Source organism: Theobroma cacao, chromosome 9 (genome assembly GCF_053813885.1).
Source record: "Theobroma cacao isolate CCN51 chromosome 9, ASM5381388v1, whole genome shotgun sequence".
NCBI classification, from domain to species: Eukaryota; Viridiplantae; Streptophyta; class Magnoliopsida; order Malvales; family Malvaceae; genus Theobroma; species Theobroma cacao.
Window position 1 is genome coordinate 18366641 of NC_142647.1, and position 23728 is coordinate 18390368.

The window sequence follows — 23728 nt, forward strand, 5'->3', positions numbered from 1 at the left end:
GGAATAAAGGTAAGATTTAGATGAAGTCTGAGGGATATTGTAATCTTAGGCTTGTTTGATTTGATATTTTCTCAAGTTATTATTATTTTGATTTTTCTTGTTGGTTTAAATTTTAGGTAATTAGTTTTAGTTAATCAATTAATTTTGAGTGTGTGGATAAGATTAATTTGTTCTAATTTTAGTACTTAGTAAAAGTTTAGATCAATTCCCTATGAGATTGATACTCTACTTGCTTATATATTATCTATTTGATACGGATACTTGCGTAGTAGAATTTTAATTGACATGTACCCATTTCAAAGTCTTCTAGTTTCCTCTTTTTCATTAAGACATTTTTCAGAAACTTCACATGTCACGACCCGGTACTCCCCTCGAGCTCGTGACAACCATCGAGGTATCCCAGTAGACACTCATTGCCCGAAATATCAACCCAAAACCCTGCAAGGCTTTACTATCAGTTTCTCATTTTCCTTACGAGCAACCATTTTCAAATATCATGTTCTAAAAGATTTTAAGCTGTTTCCAACTTAAAACAAATAAAATATTAATTTTCGTCTTACATGGGTATTTTGATCATTTTTCTCAAAAATTTCGAAACTGGCCAAAAATGTAATATAAGTACAAAACACATAATTCATAATCAAAATGAGTTTAAAAGTCTAAAATCTTCATTTAAAACGAAATTATGGTTATTTGAATATAATAAGAAAATTAAAGAAATATTAAGTAAAATATTCTATTTTTTTATAAAACAATATTTATAGAGTTATACGTAAATAATTTTTGTAGCGTAAAAGCTAAATAAATTTATAAATACTGTAATACAGTAAGCCAAAATATTTAATTTAATTTACAATAACAAGAAGGCCCCCGAATAAACAAAAGTAAAGAGGACTGTGAACCTACGATTTGGAAAATGCATATCCAACGGTAGTCCTCGATGAGATCAGCTATCTACAGTCTATACTGAACCTGAAATGGATGAAAAGGAGGGTGGTGAGATTATAAAATCCCAATGTGTAAACAGATATCATCATAAACATCTAGAGTTGAGTACATAGAGACAATAAAGTAAATCATCGTGAACTGAGTCGCAGCATTAGAACACATTTCATTCAACATACGTAAAAAGGCTTATGAATTTCATAAAAACTAGGCTTGTGCCATAAATCCATTCTCGGGGACACCTTGGCCGAGGCATCCTACCGAGATCGCCAAGGCTGTTAAAAATTCACATTTCACATAAAACACATTTTTCGTTGGACATCACAACCGTTCCTTGGCGTTGGCTGAGTTTTCCCTCACGTGGTGATTGGCGTGAAGTGAACCCTAAACTTTACCCCAGGAGATACCCTACTCACCTCTCCGTTCGAGGTAGGAATATAATGGGGTTTATCGTTCCCCTCTAAAAGGCTGATCCACAGAAGCCCCCTACTGCAGTGATTAATTAATATATAATCCACCATACAATAAAACTCAATAACATGATATGGTAATTTTTGTAATTCGCAGTCTTTCAAGGCAACCAAACAATTCGTATTTCAATACAATTGCCAACTAGCCAATCATGTCCGATTTATCATAAGCCAATCGATTTAAGCAATCGAATTACAACAATTAACAGTCTTCGTGCACTCTATTTGTCAAAATCATTATTAATTTCAAAACAATTTATAAATTAATTTCATTGAAACACATTTATTCATAAAACATGAAAATTTACCTTTTTAAATCTTTTTTTTCATAGAATTCATGAAATCATCTAAAAACCACCCTAGATAATTAAAATGACAGTAAGTTTACTCACAATGTCTAGAGTGCAGATTCTCGAAATACTCAAACTACTGGTCCTCGGATGCAATTCCTTTGCCTTTATAGGAGGACTCACCACCTTGACACAATACAAAATCGAGAAACTCGCTATATTGGTACTAAATTGAAATTAAACTAATTTAGACTACTAATGCATGATATGGAATGCAAAAATGCACTGGTAACTATCTAAACTCAGTATTAGCCTAATTCGTCTTATCATCCAATTAAATTACTAACGCGTCCAAAATAATTCCAAATTACTCCAAATTGTTCCAATTCTTTTCCAATATCTTAATTAACCAAACTCAAATCAAATAACCTAAAATTTGGCAAAACTATCTTTACTTTTCTTCTTAAAATTTTCAGCCAATAATGGTGCATTAACACCGTGATTTTTCCTACTACTTTTCCACACCATAATTCATCATTTTCTAACCAATTCTCCTAGAATAAAAATCAAATTCATCCTCACTTAATACATGGTAAATTCGGCCATTGATGGTTGTTGGAGAAAATAAATTCTTTTCTTATTGTTTTGTTTCTAAATATGCTAAACTAACTAAAAACACTAACATAACTTAAAATCAAATCAATCCAATAACTTTCTCTCTCCATAGCCATTTTGATCAGCCATCGATTCATCATGAAAACATGTAATTTAAGCATGGAAAATAAGGAGAAATGCTTAAGAAAAATAGATTTCAAGCTTAAGTTGAAAAATCCTACCTTTTTCACTTGTTTTTCTTGATTTTTCACACTTTTTCTCTTGAAATTCCTCACCTAGGGTTTGGTCTTCCTTTCTTTCCCTCTCTTCCTTGCTTGGCCGAATATTTGGAGAGTAATGGGCTGATTTATGCTGATTTTTAAGTTAAATAATAAAATATCCTAAGCTTGACACATGGCATTTTCTTATTGGTCTATTTTTAAAACTTTAAAAATTTAAAATTTTTATCTCCACCACATGATTAGTCAAAGGTCAAAAATGAGGATAAGGGAAGACCATGTGCTGGACAAATGTCCTGGTGGTGGAAAATTACAATTTTACCCCTAGGGTGGCAAAATTATCATTTTACCCCTATACTCCAAATTATACCAAAATTAAAAGTTTTCACTTTTAAACCTCAAATCATATTCCAATACTCAAATCATACTTCAATAAGTCAAATGGGGCCAAAAAAAATCTTTTCTAAAATTTCAATTTTGTCCCCAGGTGGCAAATGACCATTTTGCCCCTAGATAGTGAAAATTTCAGTTTGACTCCAAATTGATCCTCAAACTCCAAATTACCATTTTGAGTCATCCATGGACCGTAAAACTCTCAATTTCACCTTAAAATTCCTATTTGATCTAGTTCGATGCTAAAATCAACTTTGTTGTACCTCTAGGTACAATACCTATTTTTGTAAATTTTTCAAGACTCTCCTAGCATGCAATCATGCTATCCATCACATGTATGTCATGACAAGTATTTTATAAGGTCGGGCTTTACATCACATAGCTTGGCATTTGTTCCAAAGCTTTATCAAAAGGGATATTGACGTGAAGATTCTTGAATACCTTGAAAAACTTTTGGTACTGCTTGTCAAGTTTCTACTTCTTAAGACGTTGAGGAAAAAGTGGTGGTGGTGGGCTTGCTTTTGTATTCTTCTCTTGAAATTGTTTGTCAGCGTTCACAATCTCTATTTCATTCCTAACTAACTCTCTCTGCTGTTCAGCTTGCTTGGAATTGCTTTCAACTTCTTTTTTGCTCTTCAGGATAATGTCCATGACTTGTCTTTTACCCTCCCTCCTCGGATTTTCCTTTATATCACTTGGTAATGTTCCTTGAGCTTTACTATTTAATGAGTTGGCAAGTTGACCAACTTGGGTATTAAGGTTTCAAATTGATGCCGCTTGGCTTTGAATGATAGTTTCTTGATTTTGAAGGATGGCATTATTCTTTGTCATGAACTGCATCAGCAAATCCTCTATAAATGGTCTCATTTCTAGGAGAAGTGCTCTTGCTTGCTGTTAGAACCCATGAGGTATGTTTGGCCTTTGAGCTGAAGATGACCTTTGATTGTTACCTCAAGAGAAGTTAGGATGGTTCCTTTACCCTAGGTTGCAAGTGTTAGAGTAAGGATTGTTCTGTTGTATGTTCCCCACATATTGCACTATTTTTATATTGCTTGGACACTGATTGCTTACATGCACATCTCCACAATACTCATGAACTACAAAAGGACTTTGAATGGAGTTAGCACCAAAAGACTCAAGTTTCTTAGTTAGAACTACTACCTGAGCTGATAATGCTAAAATGGCATCCACATCAAAAATTCCAGCTATTCTCTTATGCATTGATCACTCTGCTAGCCACTGGTAGTTGTTTGAAGCCACTTCCTCCAACAGATCGTATGCCTCATCAATTGACTTAGCCATTAAAGCTTCTCCTACAACGGCATCAATGCTGGTTTGAACATGACCACTCAATCCATTGTAAAATATCTGCACTTGTAGTCATTTTAGAAGATCATGATGAGGGCACCGCCTAAGCAAGTCCTTGTATCTTTCCTAGGCCTCATATAATGATTCAGAATCTAGCTGCATGAACAATGTGATTTCATTTTTCATTTTTGCTATTTTGGTCGGATGAAAGAACTTAGCAAGGAATTTTTGAGCAAGATCATCCCATCTTATTATAGATCAAGTAGGTAGTGCATTCAGCCATGCTCTAACTTTGTCCTTCACTGAAAAAGGGAAAAACCTTAAACGAATTGCATCATCTATGACGCCATTGTGTTTAAAAGTGTCACATATCTCTAAAAAGTTTAAAATATGGGCATTTGGATTGTCATTTGGAAAACTAGCAAATTGGACTGAAGTTTGAATCATGGTGATGATAACCAGCTTGATCTCAAAATTATTGGCTTGAATAGCCGACCTCTAAATGCTCAATGGAATTCCTTGTACTAACGAAACAACATAATCCCTTAAGTAACGATTTTCTACTACTACTCGCTCTAGAATTAACTGCTCACCTTGTCGATCAGTCATTGTATTTGTTTGAGCAAAACCTTGTTGATTTTCTCATTGAAGTCTTCAGAACTCTGGATCACACAATATAATCTCTAAGCTTTTTGCTCTTCTCATACAATGATGGAACGAACTTGAAAAACAAAAAAGAAAAACTTAAATAAAGATTATCTATTGAAGTTTAATATTAGCTAAATAAATAGGAAAACAAATCCCTAGCAATGGTGTTGAAAACTTGTTGTTGATTTAGTACACGTAAGTATACGTATCTAATAAGTAATATAGACAATAAGTTCAATATCGTATCTCATAAAGATTTGCTCTAAAATTGTTTTCTAAGTACTAAAATTATGACAAATTAATCTTGTTCAAGTAACTTGATTTTGTAGAAAATTAATTAAAACTAAATTAAAGCAAACACTAAATAAATTAACAGAAACTAAAATTCAATTGAGAAAAGGTAAATTAGTTTATAATAACTAAATAAAACGTCATGCAAAGAAAATTAGCCATTAATCCAAGTCAAAAAAATAAGAGAATTGCAAAAGTAGAGAAAGAAACTAATGGTTGAAGCTTTTGATCTTGATTCTCTCTCAATTTCTTTTTCCTCTTGCTTTGTTTTTGGCTTTCTTTCTTCGAAAAAGTTGCTTACCATCCTCTTCTAAGTTTTTGTCCAAAAAGACTTATTTATAGCCACTTAAAAAGCCCTAATTTTTAAAAATCATAAGTATAGAAAAATCAAGAATTTCTTCAAGCACTGTGACTCTCATTTTCCAAAGTCATGGCTCCACTTCTCTAGATTGATTCCTGTGCTATATTCCTTTTCAGTGCCGCGGCTCTCAACATTTTAGAGTCACAGCTCTAACTTCTCTTTTTTGACTTCTGCTTTTCTAATGTAATACTTTCACTTCGATAAGGATTTTGACCATCTTCCAATTAGAACAAGGCAAAGTGGAATTACAAAAGTTGAAGCCATTCCTTTTAGCTCTCCAACAGTCCAAAAATGGCATCAATTGAACTTCTGTAGCTCATGTTATCCTCAAAATACTAAAGAATATATGAATGAAGCTATCAACATACTTGCACGGATTTTCATCCAATGAGTTTTTTTCATCAAATTTTCTATAAAAACAAAAAAATAAATTAGCAATAACTACTCTTAATGTAATTTTATAAAAATAAATTGCACTAAAATAACTTAAATCAAACTGATCAACTTGTAATCAAACTTAAACAAGAAAAACACCTAAAACACTAAAATCTGAACCTAAAATCTCAAAGACCTAGCTACTTAAGCCCTCAATATTTGTCAAAATAACTCTATATAATAGAGTTATCAGTACTCACAGCCCTACCACTATTTCCTCAATGTTTTCAGAAACAAAAACTGGACCAACAATTTCAAAGATTTCTTGAGGTATTTAAAAAGTTACACATTGTTATTCCTTTTGCTAAAGTTGTGGAACAAATGCTAAGTTATGTTAAGTTTTTTAAAGATATCTTGATCAAAAAGAGAAAATTAGAAGATTTTGAGATAGTTGCACTTATTGAGGAGTGTAGTGCTATAATCCAGAATCTACTTCCACCAAAGCTTGAGGATTCGGGGAGTGTTTCTATTCCTTGCACTATTGGTACTTTTAAAATTTCTAAAGCTTTGTGTGATTTAGGTATTAGTGTTTCAATAATGCCTTTTTATATTGACAACTCTATGATATAGAGTTATTTGGACTTAATTTTGATAGTAATTTAGCTAAGTCCTTGTAGTAATGCATAGAAATTAGTAAGTTTTATTTAATTATTTTAAGTTAGTTAATTAGGTCAGTTAATATAATCTTAGTTAAAATTGTGCTTAAATTAGTGTTTGTATGCCTAATATATGTTATTATTGATTAATTTGCTGATTTTGTAGGTGTGCAATGAAAAGGGTGAAAAGTTGTCAAGATAAGTGTTCATGAGATGTAGACCTTCATTGCACATGTCTTAATATTTTGACCATAACTTTCTCTACCGAACTTAAAGTGAAATGATTCTTAGACCATTGGAAAGTTACAAGAAAACACTACAATTCTCATTTTTACCATGTTCCTTGGGTCAGCCTAAAAGGTGGTCAAAAACCTTGTCATAGTTGAAGCACTACAATAGTCCAACACGGAGGAAGCTAGGCCACGGCTCCCCGACATGAATTCCATGCTTTTTTCACCTTTAAATGGTCAAGGCAGTGGCCTAGGAAGAGGTAGGCCGCGATGCATCAGTTGCTAATTAGAAATCTTTATTGATTCGGATTTCATTTCTTGACGTGAACTCGAACCCTATTTATACAACCTTTCAAAGGACTTTTGGAAGACGAAGAGAACAAGATTTAGAGCTAATATTCAGTGATAAAATCATTGAAGAAAAGTCTAATTGGATTCGAGAAGAAATTGAAGGATTCAAGAAAATTTGGAGATCAACATTTCATCTCTTGGAGTTTTTTTATTCTTTTTGTTTTTCTTTATTTTTCTTGGTTTGTTTTCAATGTTTAAACTTTATTTAATGATTATTTGTGACACTATAGGAAACTAATTTAATTATCTAAGATTTTGTTTGAACTCAATAAGTAGTTTGAATTATTTATCTATCTTTAGCTTATATTTGATGGTTTTAAGTTTTTTATTGTATTCTATTTTTAATACTTCTAATTGCCTAGCTACCAATTAGATTGAATTAGAAACCTAAGTTAAACCTTGACTAAGAAGATTTAAGGTAGATCTTGAATATCATAGCATATGATCGAATGCACTCAGTTGATTAAGTAGTTTGATTTGTATATAGAGTAGAGATACACCTATAAGCCATACATAGCCAAGATTAGAGCATGAACTTAATGAATTTTTTTTTTCAATTTAATTTGTATAGGCATATAGTAAGTTAATTGGGAGAAATATTTTTATGAGAAACTCGACAAAGACTTATAAATAATTTAGGACTCCAAGTTAGCAACTTAATATATTGAAGTAAGTTAAAAAAGAGATACAATATTCAGATGTCGTATTGAGGGATATCATAATTTTAGATTTGGTGGTTGATTGAGTTTTTTTTTAAAAAAAAACAAATTTGCTTATTAATTTTAAATTGGTTTTAGTGTTTATTTGTTAGATTTAATTTTGCTTTTTAATAATTTAAATTTGTTGTTTGAATAAGATTAGGTTATGTTAATTTTAGTAATTAACAAAAAGAACTAATTCAATTCTCTGTGAAATCGACACTCTACTTTTCACTGTATTGCTTGTTTAATGATACATGCACTTACATGGATAATTTGACAATAAGTTTTTATTGCCGTTGTGGGGGAATTTGATTGTTAATTCTTTCATGTCAATATTAATACCAAGCGTTCTTAATCTTACTTCAAACTTTTCTTTGTTTTTAGGTACTTTTGGTCACACAATGGCTTATCAACAAGAAGAAACCAAGTCCTGAAGGGAATATGCTGTCCCACTTGTACAAGGTCTTCACTCTAATATCCAAAGACTTATTATTCAAGCTAACAACTTTAAAATTAAGTTAGCAATCATTCAGATGATTCAAACTTCTGTTCAGTTTGGGAGACTATTGAATGATGATCCTCATGCCCAATTGGTTTTTGAAGAATTTTAGAATATGATGCGAAAACAACTACCTAGGGTTTTACCACCTCAACGAGCAATTGATCATAACATAAAATTACTCTTCAAGTAGTTTTAATTTATTTTACCGATGAAATTACTAATGAAAATTTTTGTCAGAAATTTTGTCAGCAATTGAACGAAATTATCGACTAAACATTCCATCAATAATGTGGTCGGTAAAATATGTCGAGGAAAACATTACAAATAGAATATTTCGTCGATAAATTTCGTGCCATACATCTACATTGCGCACCTTTGTTTTACCAACTAAATACCGATGGAATTCATTCCGTCCATATGTTCCGTTTGTATTCTATCTATAATTATCGTTGTTTGTTTTTGTTGGTGTTCGGTCAATAATTACTAACAGAACTTAAAATTCCATCGGTAAAACTTGTTTTTTTTTTGTAGTGAAATATGAAAATAGTACAATTTGGTTTCAACTCTATTTTGAAAATTTTGATTAATTTGAAAATTTTTTATTTTCAAATATGAAACCAAATATTTTTGGTAATTGATCTAAATTGATTTTTATAAATTTCAAATCGAATTGATCTCTTAATTTTTAAAATTTAAAAATATTTATACTTTTAAATATGAATTTTAATTTATTTACTTAAATGTATTGATAAAATATTTTAATTTTATTTTATAAATGATAAAAAAATATAAAAATTAATTAAAATTATAATTGAATTATATTCCAATAGCAAGTAAACCGAATATCGGTCTTTCTTCTAACGTGGACAGAAAAGTAAACCGGGTATGAGAAACAAAATTTTCATTCGAACCGAACCGCACGGGTTTTGGTTCAGTTTTTTCTCGAGATGGGAAGCCAAGCCCCACGCAAAGTTGATTTCTTCCAGATGCTGTAGGCACTGAGCCTGTCTGTCGATAAACAGAGAAGAAAGGACTCATATGATGCAATCTCCATCCACCAAATCCAAATGGGCGTATCCATCCCTCAAAATACCCGTTACACATTGACCACCGTTTTGTTCATTGTGTTGTTCGTCCTTAGCCTATTTCTTTTCAGCAGACGTACGCTTGAACCCTCCCTTTCTATCGACCAACAGTCCTTTCCGCTCATCAAATCCGAACTTCGCTCCTCCGACCCAGACCCACTGAACTCATCAACCCACCAGTCCGTTCCTCCTAGTATTTCTCAAGCTGACGAGCTTGGCCCTTCCCCAAATGCCACAAGCATCGATGATCAGCCCTCTGCCCATGACGACCAGAACCCACCTGCAGATAACGAAGCTGTTGTTGACAATGGTGAAGAGAAGAGGGAAATGTGTGATCTTTACACCGGAACTTGGGTGAAAGACGAAGAGTACCCTGTTTATAAACCGGGTTCTTGCCCTTATGTTGATGAGGCTTTTGATTGCCAAAGCAACGGAAGGCAAGATTCTGATTACTTGAGATGGCGTTGGAAGCCTGATGGCTGTGATCTTCCGAGGTATGCGCTTTCTTCATATTGATCAGGTTATATATATATATTCGTATTCATATTCTAGACTAGATGCCTTCAATGAAATGGTTAACTGATTCTCGTGGGCCTCAACTCTGCTAAGTGGTTGCCAAGTTATGCCTTTAATTAAGTACTAGTATTAATTTTCTAATGTAATGTTAAATATCTTCTAGTATTAGAATGCTCTTGCTAAATGGCTCAATTTACCTGCACTTGCTGATCAGCAAGTTTACCTGCACTTGGATTTATCCTGCACTTGGATTTACCTGCACTTCGTATTCAATTTACCTGCACTTGCTAAATTGTAATTGAAAATTTATCCTATTAAAACATGGGATGAAGTTTTAGGATATTTAATAATCTACTCTTCATCTTTTCATAAATTTATGCTGAACCCAAATTATGCAGAAACATTTCTCAAAGACCATATATTCAGAGGCCTCTCTATTACTCCTAATTTATGTGGCACAACTTGACTGTAAGCATAATTGCCTTTTAAAGTTGTAGTTATTGTAAATGCTTGAGTAACCCTAATATTAATTTAACTGCACCTGTAAATGGTTTTATTTTTCACATAAGGGGATTTTTTTTTACTCTATATATATATTTCAGAATGAAAAGGAAATGGCACTGGCACTCCTGTTCTCATGGGCTAAAGTAGCTCTTACAGATGGGCTTTCTTGAAGCATGAGCCGAAGAGGAGCTTCATAGTAATTTGACTGCTTGTTTGTCAATCCTACAGTCATTTGTGTATGTAAATGATTTGTTGTTACTTTAGGTATTAGTCTCATCATAGGTGAATCCCTGCCTGTTTAATGAGATGCCCTAGTTGATGAGCTAATTTATTTGATCAAAAAATGGGTTGACTAGGGGTCATATATATTCCTCTTTAGGAAAGCATATGCTGATCTGGTACATGTATGAGAGGCTATAGGGATGAAACCATCTTATATTTTATGGATTCTATGTAAAAATTGAAACAAAGTATGTTTAAACTGCCTTTTGGTACTTCAATATGCAATATCCAAATGTTCCTTTTCAGTTATAACTTTCCTTTTGCTTGGTAACAACTTAATTTATGAAATAAAAAGCAGAGGTGAACAATGTCTGGTAGAGGCTGAATACTTAGACACTAGCTTAATCAAGAAATTATGTGCATACTCTTGGCTGACTGAATACTGAGAGTACCAGCTCAAAGCTTTCTTGCAGACGAGGAGAAATTCTCATACCAAAGGGATCTAAATTTTCATATTATAGTATTATATGAAGTTGTTGTTTAATGTTCACCTAGTTTATATGTCGTTGTCATTGAAATTGATTCTTGAGGCTTAACTTTAGCTAGGCTAGTTGGTTATGCTTTCTAAGTATGCTGGCATACGTTGGGTAGCATGATGAGTTAAGGTTATCTTGTTTTATTTTATTGTTATTTCAAGAAAATTGCTTATGCAGTGATGGTTGGTGAGTTGAAGCACTAACTCAAGCAGGAGTATACCTTTTAATTTGTGGGGCAACAGATTGGTTTATAGCAGTCGTTACTAGATACTTGTTTCTAGACATTCTGCTGCTTATCAGTAAGTAGTTTTCTGCTGGTGATCAAGGGCCTAATCAACCTTTAGAAGGCTAACGGAGCAGAGTCTTTGAGTTTATAATAGAAGAAACTGGTTCTTACCTGGTTGGGGATATAATTTAAAAGCTGCCTGTTTCTTCCTTGTTATTTGTGTATTTTGTTAAGTACATCCTTGGTGTTCTTGGACCAGTCAAAATTTTTTTACTACATCGTTAAGGATACTTAAGGTTGAAATACTCTCTTTTGTACTCCTTCAGTGGTAATAATACTTCAAGGATGTGTAGCTCTAGCTATCAGCAGTGCTAGATGAGGACATCAGGTACACCTAGAGTTCCTTACTTATCAATATATTACATGGGATTCTTCACTTTACCATAATGTACCCATTTCTGACTGGACACTTTAAATTCATTTAGGCATGATGCTTGGATCCTCAAAATTAATGTAAAAAAATTCCAAAAACACGGAGTACCCATGTCGGACACATACTCATATTTGACCCCCCATCCCAAATCCATGTAACATATCAAGTGGAATCTCCTTGGAACTCCTTTAAAAAATTTAATTTTTAATTTGATGCAGTTTTTGGAGAAAGTAATTTTAACAAGCTATGTTAATCTTAGAGTATGGAGAAAAAGCCATACTCCTAGCAGCATGCCCCCAGCCATGCGTTGAAAATTGTCCCAGAACTGCAGATGCTGTTTAGTTGTTGGGTTTTAAGCTGTCTAGAGTTGTAAGTTTGTACTGGGTAAAAGCAGAAAAGTCTAGGTTATTTTGGGCTCTAGAGATTAAGAAAGTTGCAGGAAAACAGAAGGGCAAATCACGTAAGGAAAGGCCAGATGTTAAAATATTTTTTCTTTTTTAGTTGTCCCTTTGGTTTGATATTTTGTGTTGGTTTCAACTGGGCAAGAGATGCTTAATGCATGGGAATGCAGATTTTTGGTTTGTAAATACAGATGAGAATTCTAGTATTTAGAAGCTCTATATTATATACTAATAACTAGTATTAGGAGGTATCGAAAAATAACTAGAATTATGAGTCAGGGACCCAGGGCTGGAATTTTTGCTCCATCATGTATTGAATTTTAGCATTTAAGAGCAGGTTGGTCTTTTCTCATTCCGTGCATTTATTAACTTCTGTACTTTTAACCTCAAACGTCCTGTCCTTAAGTTCAGAGCATACTTTTACCGTGTTCAAGAACCTAAGAATATGGTTAATTCATCTTTGAAGCGAGAAATACTGCATATGGATGATAACCATTACGCTTTCCAGTGTCTGCTTTGACAAGGCAGCCCTTTTCACTTAACTTTTTTGCTAATTGGAAGCAGAATTTGAGATTCATCACAACAATACAAGCACACAAACACACATATGTTGTCCTTGCAAATAGTTTGGCTGTAATGTCTTTTACATTTAACAGTCCTCTTTCAGCATTTACTTACCATTGCAGGTTTAATGCTACTGACCTCTTGGAGAGACTAAGAGGTAAAAGGCTGATGCTGGTTGGGGACTCCATGAACCGCAATCAGTTCGAGTCAATGTTATGCCTCCTCCATGAAGGCCTTACCAATAAGAGCAAAATGTACGAGATCCACGGCCACAAAATAACAAAAGGAAGAGGGTACTTTGTGTTTAAATTTGAGGTAATAAGATGCTTGTTTTATATTGCTTCATTTGTTAAGCTGAATGCCAGAGATATTTAATACATTCTTTTAAGGGCAACATTTTCCTTTAGGATTACTCAAAATCTTGTGTCATAATCTTCTTGCCTCTTTGATTAGGTTTCTTGATATTTTGGTAATTAAAGTACATCTTCAAGCATCATTTTCAACCAACCTTTTGACGTCATTAGGCATTTCATGTCTGATTTGACTCAAGAGTAGCTGCATTATCCAATACTGCTATCTGATATTTTATGGAGTGCAGTAATAGACTTATACACTCAATCTTATGTCTCGTTTAAAAGTGTGGCTTAAAGTTTTCTGCATAAAATCTTAAGATATTGTAACAAAATTTAATAGGAACTCCATATTTTAAAAGGTCTTTTTTCTACAAAATAACACCAAACAGAATATTCAGACACACCTTCCACCTTTGACATCTCTATTTTTTTTTCTCTGATTTTATTTTTTATGTTTTTGGAAAAAAGATTCACACAGGCAACAGTTAGTTATTTCAAAGTGGTCTCAACTCTGAAATTTTGGGCAGGACTATGACTGTACAGTGGAATTTGTAAGGTCACATTTTCTTGTAAAAGAAGGAGTCCGCATTAATGGACAAGGGAACTCAAATCCAACTCTATCAATAGATAGAATTGACAAGTCATCTGGTCGATGGAAGCGGGCTGATATTCTCATTTTCAATACTGGTCACTGGTGGGTTCATGGAAAGACCGCGCGAGGGTAGGTGACCAATCTTATGAGCATTATACTTATAATTGTTTTATTTTTATGCTACATTGATGTGCTATTCTGATCATTGATTGTCAGAGTCACTGGTTCTCTCCTTTCATTTACAATTATAAATTTGTTCAGTGGAGTGATTTACAGGCATGCATGCATTGCAACCATGATGAAGTGCTAGTTCAGTTTAGTGTTATAGACTTTTGATGTTATATCTTATTTCCTCAAAACAATATAGCAATTTAAAGGAGAATGACGAATATGATTAGTTGATACAGGAAAAATTACTTTAAAGAAGGCGATTATGTTTATCCAAAATTTGATGCTGTTGAAGCTTATCGAAGAGCTTTGAAGACCTGGGCAAAATGGATCGATGAAAATGTTAAACCAGCAAAACAGTTGGTCTTCTATCGTGGATACTCTTCTGCTCATTTCAGGTACAGAGGAAATCTAGTTTATTGTCATTAATCAGCTTCAATCTCATTCCATTGCCAAAGACTGCCCCTCCCTATTAAGAAAATTTGCTTTTCACAAAACAGGTTGAATACCTGTTCTTTTTTTGCTCAAATTTATTTGTCTGTTATTCCCCTCCATAAGAATTTGGAAACCTAGATAAGCTGTAGGCCAGCTAAGAGTTCCATTTTCATTATGGAAGATAAAATATATTTCCCTAAATAAATTGGATCTAGTAGGGATTGGACTTCGGTTTTATTTTATACATGCATTTTATGTTTATAAATTAGAATGAGAATTTCAAAAGTATGCCTATAGTTAATTTGGGTGGTTCCAAAATGATACAATAGGTTTGGTTCCATCATAATATGCTTTTTCTTGCCATTTTCTTCAGTTAGTGCAGCTTCAAAATTTTCATAAACACTAGATTTCCCATGTTAAGGGTTCTATTCTTCAATTTTTGTATCAACTATAAGTTCTTGAAGGGACATGTCCTTACCTATATGTTTTAGAGAATTTTTATATTCATTTCAAGAGGATGGTAAATTTTCAATTAGTGTTGCACCCTGACAGGACCCACAGATTTTAACTCCTTCACTAACTTCAACTACAATCTTTTTGATATTCATAAATTTGAGTTCTGATTTTTCTTCTACCATTTAATAAGATCGAAGATTAGCAGCAGCATATGTTTTAGTTCCAACATCTTCAAACACATTTTTAAATTAATGAGTCCCAAATCTTTTTAACAGTGTCACTTTTACAGTCTACATCATATAATTTATGACTCATGGAATTCAATATATAATTTTTGCACTGGTAATTAGCATTACCCCAAACTTTATTACTTTCAGATCTAGCAAGCTCATCATTTTCTTCACATAACCTAGGTTCATTCAAGACAAAATAATTGATTTAAAGCAAACAAAAAATTTTGATGCCGACATTTAAAGTTATTGACATCAAATATTTCAATGTTAATAGCTCATATATAAAACTCACATTGTAAATTTCCATAATCAGTTTTAAGATTGTTAGAGTTTTTGGTGCTCATTAAATAATTAAGCTAACTAAAAAAAATTAAACTATATTTATATTTGTAAACTTATCTCTAAGACTGAGGCAGGGTACCATTGCCCTTTCCAGATTATATCTGGGTGGTGCAAGCATAACTACAGTGGTGTTCGGTTTTCAGGATTCAACAGCCAATAATCTCCATAACCTTGCACATCCGCTCTAGAGATTGAACAAATAGTCCCAGATCACACCAGCTCAATATTAGCTGGACTATTTATATAGTGTAGAATGTAGATTATAAAAGAGATTTAAGGGAAGGGAATTATTTGTTTAATTGGACAAGTGGGTAGCTAAAGATAAATCGACTAAGCTTATTTATTTGTTGGCGACAACACATGAAGTTTTCTTTCTTGTTTCGGGGCCTATTTTATTAGTTGGAAGTTGCTAATATTGATGACATTTGGTTGTTATGTGTCATAAGATAGCTATATGCTTGTCATCTCTTGACAAATTGACCTTGGTGGCATGTAATGTTGTGAACAAGTGGCACTTGGCTAAAAGTGTCCCAATAATTTGAGTTCATATAAATAAAGAAATTAAGGGTTGATATATGATGAGCCATGTGTCAAGGTGTCCCATGAATACTTTTCATCAAATTCCATTTGTCAAGAAGTGATAAAGCATTTAGGCACTTAATGACAGATGGTAGTCAAATGGCAGCAAGTGCCATCTCACCTTGCTAGGACAGGACTCTTTTCTTGATAGGCGTCAACTAGATACACATTATTGCTTAGTAAGCGTAAACCCATTACCTAAAAATAGATTTGCAAGTTTAGCTAATTATACGTGCTAGCTTCTTTCACGCCTCGTTTAATAGATTTATCTTCATCTATACTGCCCAAAATTCGGTCTTATACAATAATAATCTTCTCACGTACTACATCAAATAAAATAGTTAGCCTACTATGAGCTGGTGAGATCGAGGACAATTTGTTTAATTTCTAGAGTCCACGTGCAAAGATTATTGTCTGTTGAATCTTAGAAACTAGATTTCACTGAAATCCTGCTTGCACTTGAGATATTATCCAGAGAGGGGGGGAATTGGTTTTGAGGACAGCGATCGTATTAGCCTTTAGCCTTAAGGTGTGTGTGTGTATATTACAATTAGCTTAATTAATTAGCACTATTTGCTCCAACAATATTAGACTACCTAGTAAGGATGACTCAAGGGAATCCAAATCCCTTGCCCTTTTTTGTGCCCCAACTCTCACAAATTGCCATAGGTCTATTTTTCTATTATTGAATTACTACATGTTTGGGTTTAATTTTTTAGCCCCTCTTGCTCTCGTACTTTTTTCCAATCTTTCTCTCTTCACAGCTCATTTTTATTCAGTTTTCCCTCTTTCTATCTTTCTTTCCCGCTATGACAGATGCGGTTTACTCATCATTTAAACTAGCTGCAAATTTAACAATCATGCCAATAAGTATGGAGAGTACTACCAATAGCATTGGTCTGATCCCTTTCTTCTCCAAATAAAAGAAAACCTTTAACAATCAAAAACCCAGTAAGTATGCCAGTAAGCTGCAAATTTAACAAAAGAAGTTGATTGGTCTGATGCAGCTAAGTATGCAGAACACTACAAGTAGCATTCGAATTTTACAGATTGGTGGATTTCAAATTGTTTGTAAAGACAAATTTTGATTTTTCAAATTTCTATTTTGTCTTACCAAAATGACAAAATCTATTTTGTCGATTAACAATCAAATCCAAGTCAATCAGTATAATCTGAACTGAACTCTTCTTTTGCTCAGGATTCTCTGTTAATGGGTGGTATGTATCTAGGATAAAAAAACCATCAGAAGAAGTCAATGTAATTGGTGTAAAAGGCAAGCTGCAACTGGATGAAACGAGGGAAAAAATTTGAGAGAGAAAGAGGGAAAACATTTAAAACCAAACATGTATTAACTCAATAACAGAAAAATAGATACGTGGTAATTTTTGAGAGTTGGGACAAAAAATGGGGTAGGGGATTTGGATTCGGGAATGAGGGTTGGGGATTTGAATTCGACTCAAGGTCCTCTTAGAAAGGGGTGGATTATTGATCCTAGGGGATATGATGATGGGTTAGATGCTTCTATTATATATCCTGATGTAACCCTAAAAAGTTGCATCTTAAAAAATTTTTATTTAGTATTTACTTGTATGGGGAGGGGTAATTTTGACCATTGACAACAACATTCTATCTTACCCTTAATCTTGCATAATAAACAGAAAAGATGTTATGGTCTAATCTAATCCACTTTCTTATCTTATTTCCATCTTTCTCATTTGTTTTTTACTAAACCAATTCTTAAAATATTATATAGACCATATTTCTTTTAAGGAGAATATACACAAATTGTGTTACACCCTTCTATTTTAAACCACACAAGGGTTGATACATATTAATTACTACAATGCATCTCATGAGATTTCTAGAGTTTTAATTGAAGTTTGTGTGGTGATAATGTGCCAATTCAAGTGAGATCATCTCTTAATATTCTATACATCATTCTCTATCTTTCACTTTCATTTTCTTCTCACACGATATATTCAACATATGCTATTTGGATTGCATTCAATGTGCAAATTTCTATTTTGTTGGATCACATATTATTAGTGATCACATGCTTGGTGTGGTTATGGAGTTTTTGTTGTGAACTATTGACTGTGAAGGAAATATCAAAGAATTTTTTGTCATTTCTTATAATTGACAAAGATTACAATTGCTCTGAGATAAAGAGATCTTGATTTCTCACTTTTGAAAAGTAAGATATGCCTACTCTATTGTGATTTAAACCCTAATGACCATATACCATTTTGTTGCTGTATGAATTGCTGATTGTGATGGAAATGACAGAATTTTGTTTGTTTTTTCTACATTTTGTAGAATCACAGTGCTAGCAAACATTACAATTATTATTCTTTTTTTAAATAGAAAACATTACAATTCTTATAAGGGAAAGAAAACATAATTTACACTTTTGAAAAGTAATATGTACCACCTCTGTTTTGATTTACACTTTTGAAACCATAAAGTTCCAATGAAGACAATCAAGGTGATGTACTTGGAGACTAGACTAATAAAACTAATTGAGGGAATGGAACAGCCATTCCCTCCGTATTCTTAATCCTTCTTTAACACGTTATATGGTTGGAAGGAATGGTCGTTCTTTGGAATGGTCATCCAAGGAGATGAGGGAATAGCCAATTCTAGGAATAAAGTAAAAACATCAATACCATAATATATAAAGTATATTTTATTCATTTTTAACAATTTCTTTCTCTCTCTACCCAACTACCTCTCTCCTTCTCTCACTAAATTAAAATGAATTTAAAATTTAAAAATAAAAAGAAAAAATAAAAATAAAAATGAATTTAAAATAAAATGGTTTAAATTTTAATTATATATTATAAAAAGTTAATGTTTTAAACTTAAAAATTAAATTAAAATCTTAATTATAAAATTTTTATATTTTAATATTTTAAAAATAAAGAATAAAATAATAAAATTAATGTTTTAACTATAAATATTTTAATTTAAAAATGAAATATTATAATAAATAGTATTTTTATCATTTATCAATTATTCTTTTGTTATTCCTAAAACTATTCCTACCTACCAAATATTAGAATAATTAATAATAGCAATGCCTTTCCTATTCCATTCTCATGAACCAAATTATATAATAATTATTCATTTCTTATTTTATTCCTACGAAATAGTTATTCCATTCCTACTCTATTTCTTCTTGCAAACCAAACACCCTAAATGCAATAATCCAAAAATGAACCTAAGGAGGGAACATAAGCATGATTTGGGAATCTATTCCATATGTTCACAGGCATAGCAAAGAAGAAATTCACAATCCAAGATCAAAGATTAAATTGTCGTTGAACTCTCCCCAAAACCCCAATTACAACCAATCACTTACCTAGGTGCCTTTTTTTCTCACTTCCTTGGTGAAGGCTTCACATTCTAACCCTGAAGGAACCTTTTTGTATTTAATTTTGTGAAAACGTAAAATATGTTTTTTTATATCTAATTTGAAGCCTAAAGAATTAGATAGTCTAACATTGGCAATTTAACTAATCTTCAACTTAGCTCTAACTCTTTAAGCCAACTATTTTAGGCAATTTCTTCAATGTGTACTAACCCACCACTAGATCACCACACCAAGCTCCAAGAGAAACCATCAAGCTTGAGCCTTAATCCCAATCTTCTCTTGTAAAGCAACCATAGCTTATCACACCTTATTCTCATTTTGCCCCTCAACAAAAACAATGTATTTGTAAACTATGCTGATAGACAGCACTTGTCTCTACCATCAAGTGATAAAGAATACAGGGTTCCCTTACCATTACACGTTAACACAAGCTTCACCTTGTTGCAAAGTCCATGGCCTCGCTATGTAAACAACTCTTTGACTGCTCTCTTGATCATCTTGCATTCTAAATGACAACCTTGTTACATAGAAGGGTCATACACCATGACCTTCTAAAACCACATGCTTAGTTTAGAATGTGCAACGTGGTCTATCTTTCAGCTTCCCTTGCTTGAATTATTGAACAACTCTGATGTCCCAACCACCGGAAGTTCCAAAAACTGTTGCACTTGAAGGAGATTAATCAACACTGTAAGACTATATAGTATCAACTCTAACACATATCAATCCACAAAGATGGCAAGGATTTCCACGTAGGATGTTTGAAAGAAGAGATCATTATTCCATCTTAAAACTACGTGTTGAACTAGTGTTTTCTTGATTGTTGATTTCTCATAGCAAAATCCTCCATGCTCAATTTTTCCCAAGCAAACTATGGACTCAAATGCTACAATTGGCTGGTGCCCAAATGGAATTTAAACATTGCCTCAAACTATGGAATGTAACACTTCCCACTGAGAGCAAAAAACCCTCACCCAGCCTTGAACCTCCATTAGATCCGACCAAGATGGACAAACACATCTGCAACCAACCATGCTTCCCAAGCTAGCAAGACCACTCTTCAATTGGAGTGAAGCCTCTGAACCATTAAAATAAGTACATCATGATTTTGTTCAAACAACAAATCAGTCCCACTTTCAGCTAAAGCACTTAAAAATAGTTCTCACGATGACTTGTAATTTTCCTAACCACATGACCTTGAAAATGATAGAGACCTCTGGTTTGGATACCCTTCATGTAGACATGAGAACCACCAAACTTATTAAGAACATAACCCAAAACCTTGCTTCTCTAACAAACTCAATGATAACAAATTTCCCCTCAAATATGGAATGTGGTTGACCATGAATTCTCTCATCATACCATCATACATCTTGAATCAAATTCCCACACCAACAACAGGTAAATTATCCCTTAAAAAAAACTGTTTTGGTTTTGGTTTCAATTTCATAGGTAACAAACTACTCCCTCCTACCACACGTGATTGGGCATTGCCAAATCAAGAAAACATTTTTGTATTAAATTTGGGCCTGAAAAGACGAGAATATGAATGGGCTTGAGATTCAAGCCACGCTCTAATTTGTTACTTTGATGAAATTTATCATAGTTTTTTTTCTGTATAAAAGATTTTTGTGATAGAGGATAATACTTGTTTGGATTTAACCCTCAACCAGGCTGTCCTCTTGTACCCTTATCCTAAAAGAGGGGAAAAGAAATAGAAAAGCGGGGGTAGTGAAGGAGGAGAGGAGAAGTTGTTAAATTGTCTATTTTTCATTTCAGGAGCACATTTTGTCCTGTGCAATACTGTTACTGCAATTATCTACGCGACAGCAGTCCACATCACCATTAGCTTTCACATTGAAGAAATTTAACACTAAAAAACTTTGAATCCCTGAGTCTCAATAATTCTTGAATGAATAAAGCAATATTAACATGCTAAATTATTTAATTAAGTAAATGCATATAAGAAAATAAGATTCATGTGATTCATTATTTTATTTCAAAATGAAAATCCATATACTGGTCACTTGTTTACCATTTGGTCAGAAGGGTTTGTAATCAAAGTATTCCTATCTTTTACACATAAGTTATAATGTAATTTATATAAGGTATGCACGACACAAGTGCACGCAGATTATTGTAGATATAGGTTTATATTGGCTAATTAATTTTAGTTTCTTGAAATAGAGGTGGAGATTGGGACTCAGGTGGATCTTGTAATGGGGAAACTCAACCAATCTTGAGTGGAGCCTTCCTTGAAACCTATCCATTGAAAATGAAGATAGTTGAAGAAGTGATTCAGGAGATGAAGGTTCCTGTGATACTGTTGAATGTAACAAGGTTGACCAATTTTCGCAAGGATGGCCATCCATCTATCTTTGGCAAGAGATTAACAGAAGGGAAAAAGGTTTCTACAAGGCGGCAAGATTGCAGCCACTGGTGTGTCCCTGGGGTTCCTGATACCTGGAACGAGCTGATCTATGCCACTCTGTTTTTCAACAAACAATTTTAAAGAGGTGATAAGTTTCAACATCCAGCTTTGAATTTTACTGGGAAAAAAGGAACAGAATAATTTATTGATGAAAAAACAAAATATTTATGTTTGTCACTGCTTGCATCAGGATAACTTGCAACAGTATGGTACAATTGGTATGTGGCCACATGGAAGGACGAAACCAGGGCTGTGTAGCTGGCAGATGAACCAATGTGCAATAGCTGCTGTCAGAACATCTGAAGATGGCTGTGGTGGATTAGATGGGTAATGTAAGAAATTCAAGTTAGCATTGAGCAAAGAACTTGAAGGAATAGGACATATACCCTGGATATTGGAAGGAGAGAAAGCAGAACGCTAGCACATTGAAGCGAGCTATTCACGTTAGTCTTGCAAGCTTGGTCTCCCGTGGGAGGTGGCTGGCTGAAGAAAACCTGGGCGTGCATTTACTCATGCACATCACACAATTTTCAAAGGACAACCACGAACCAATGAACACTTCTAAATCTTTGGTCAAATATTTATCCAACGCTCGAAGTTTAGCCAATTCCAAGTACCCTTTAGTTATTTTTGAATGAAACTCATCTTACATCATTCATGATTTGCAGAGATGGTAATCAAGTTTTCATGAAAAACCACACGCACTCTCTCTCAAATCTGTGCAAAGAGAGATTCTAATGTAACAAATCAACAATTGATTTCTGCCATATCTGATTTGTTGTGCTCAATACAAGGGTTTGTCTGCTGCTTACTTATATAGTAGGCAGTTGTCTAACGGTCAACAGTTTGGAGACTTAACAGGAAACCTGAAATAGTTGGACTTACTTTTAAGACATTATCGGCTTTGCTAAGGCATGGGAAAATTCCCATTTGTTTATTTGTATTCGTTTTCTGATTGTTTCTTTTGACTTGCTTAATTAGTAGTCATGACTTACACATGGGGGGGGGGGGTGTCACAAATAGAGCTAGTCATATGTAGAGGATCATGGTTCAGGCCTGATTTACATTTGAAGGCCTAAGCCTGAGTCCAAGTTCGACCCAACCTTCCTAGTCCATTTATTTTATATTAAATTTCTAATATTTTTACTATATTTCGATATTAAAAGTATATCATCTATTAATATAATAATATCTTCGGACCGGATCCGAGTCTAAAATTGAGGCTCAAACCGTGCCCGATTTGGCTTTTGAGCCTAAACGAGCAACCCGGTTGTTGGATATCTCTAATCATATGCCCTGCAGAGATCTCGAAACTTTTTTGAGTGTATTCCACTATCAACAGAAACCAAAAATATCATGTAGAGAAAAAAAAAAGTATAATTGGCCCAAATTATGATTTTGAAAACATTTGATCTATTCAAGTTCAACACAATCATTTATCCACTTGAGTAATAAGTTTGAAATTTGATTCGAAGTCGAATTCAAAATATAAATAAAATATGTAAAGAATATAATATTTTATTTATTTAAACAAAATATTAGATATTATTTAAAAATTTGATAAAATCTGACTTCTTGCTTGAGTGGCTCACACTCGAGCTCATCTCGTTAATAACAAGTCAAGTTCAAATATTCATTAACTAAGTCTATGAAAAATTATTCTATGTTCCTTAATCTCAATATTTGAAGACTATATATATATATATATGACTTGGCTCATTGCTAAGTTCACATGTTCTTTCAAACATTTGGTTTTGAATATTTCTTTCTTCAACTAAAAGAATAAAAAAAAATTGAGTAAATGTCAATGGTCTTGACCTCATGGGATATATGGCGCTTTCAAATAGATAAAATGACATGTACTCCAAGCATGAACATCTTATGTATCAACACATTGAAGAAGGAGAGGAAAGACAAGGAAAAAG

At 33.3% G+C, this 23728-nt stretch overlaps 1 protein-coding gene and 1 non-coding gene across 2 annotated transcripts; both read left to right on the forward strand.

Moving 5' to 3' along the window:
* The first annotated feature begins 4321 nt into the window (after positions 1-4321).
* LOC148760810 (small nucleolar RNA R71) lies at positions 4322-4428 on the forward strand. The gene has a single exon (XR_016028753.1). It is a non-coding gene; the product is annotated as a small nucleolar RNA R71 (small nucleolar RNA).
* Positions 4429-9294: 4866 nt separating this feature from the next.
* Positions 9295-22740, forward strand: TBL5 (TRICHOME BIREFRINGENCE-LIKE 5). Its single transcript, XM_018128195.2, has 6 exons — positions 9295-9933; positions 12964-13156; positions 13722-13915; positions 14194-14352; positions 21560-21888; positions 21994-22740. Exons 1-5 carry the CDS (start codon positions 9422-9424, stop codon positions 21882-21884), a joined length of 1383 nt encoding a protein of 460 aa, XP_017983684.2. The 5' UTR covers positions 9295-9421; the 3' UTR covers positions 21885-21888; positions 21994-22740.
* The last annotated feature ends 988 nt before the right edge of the window (positions 22741-23728 follow it).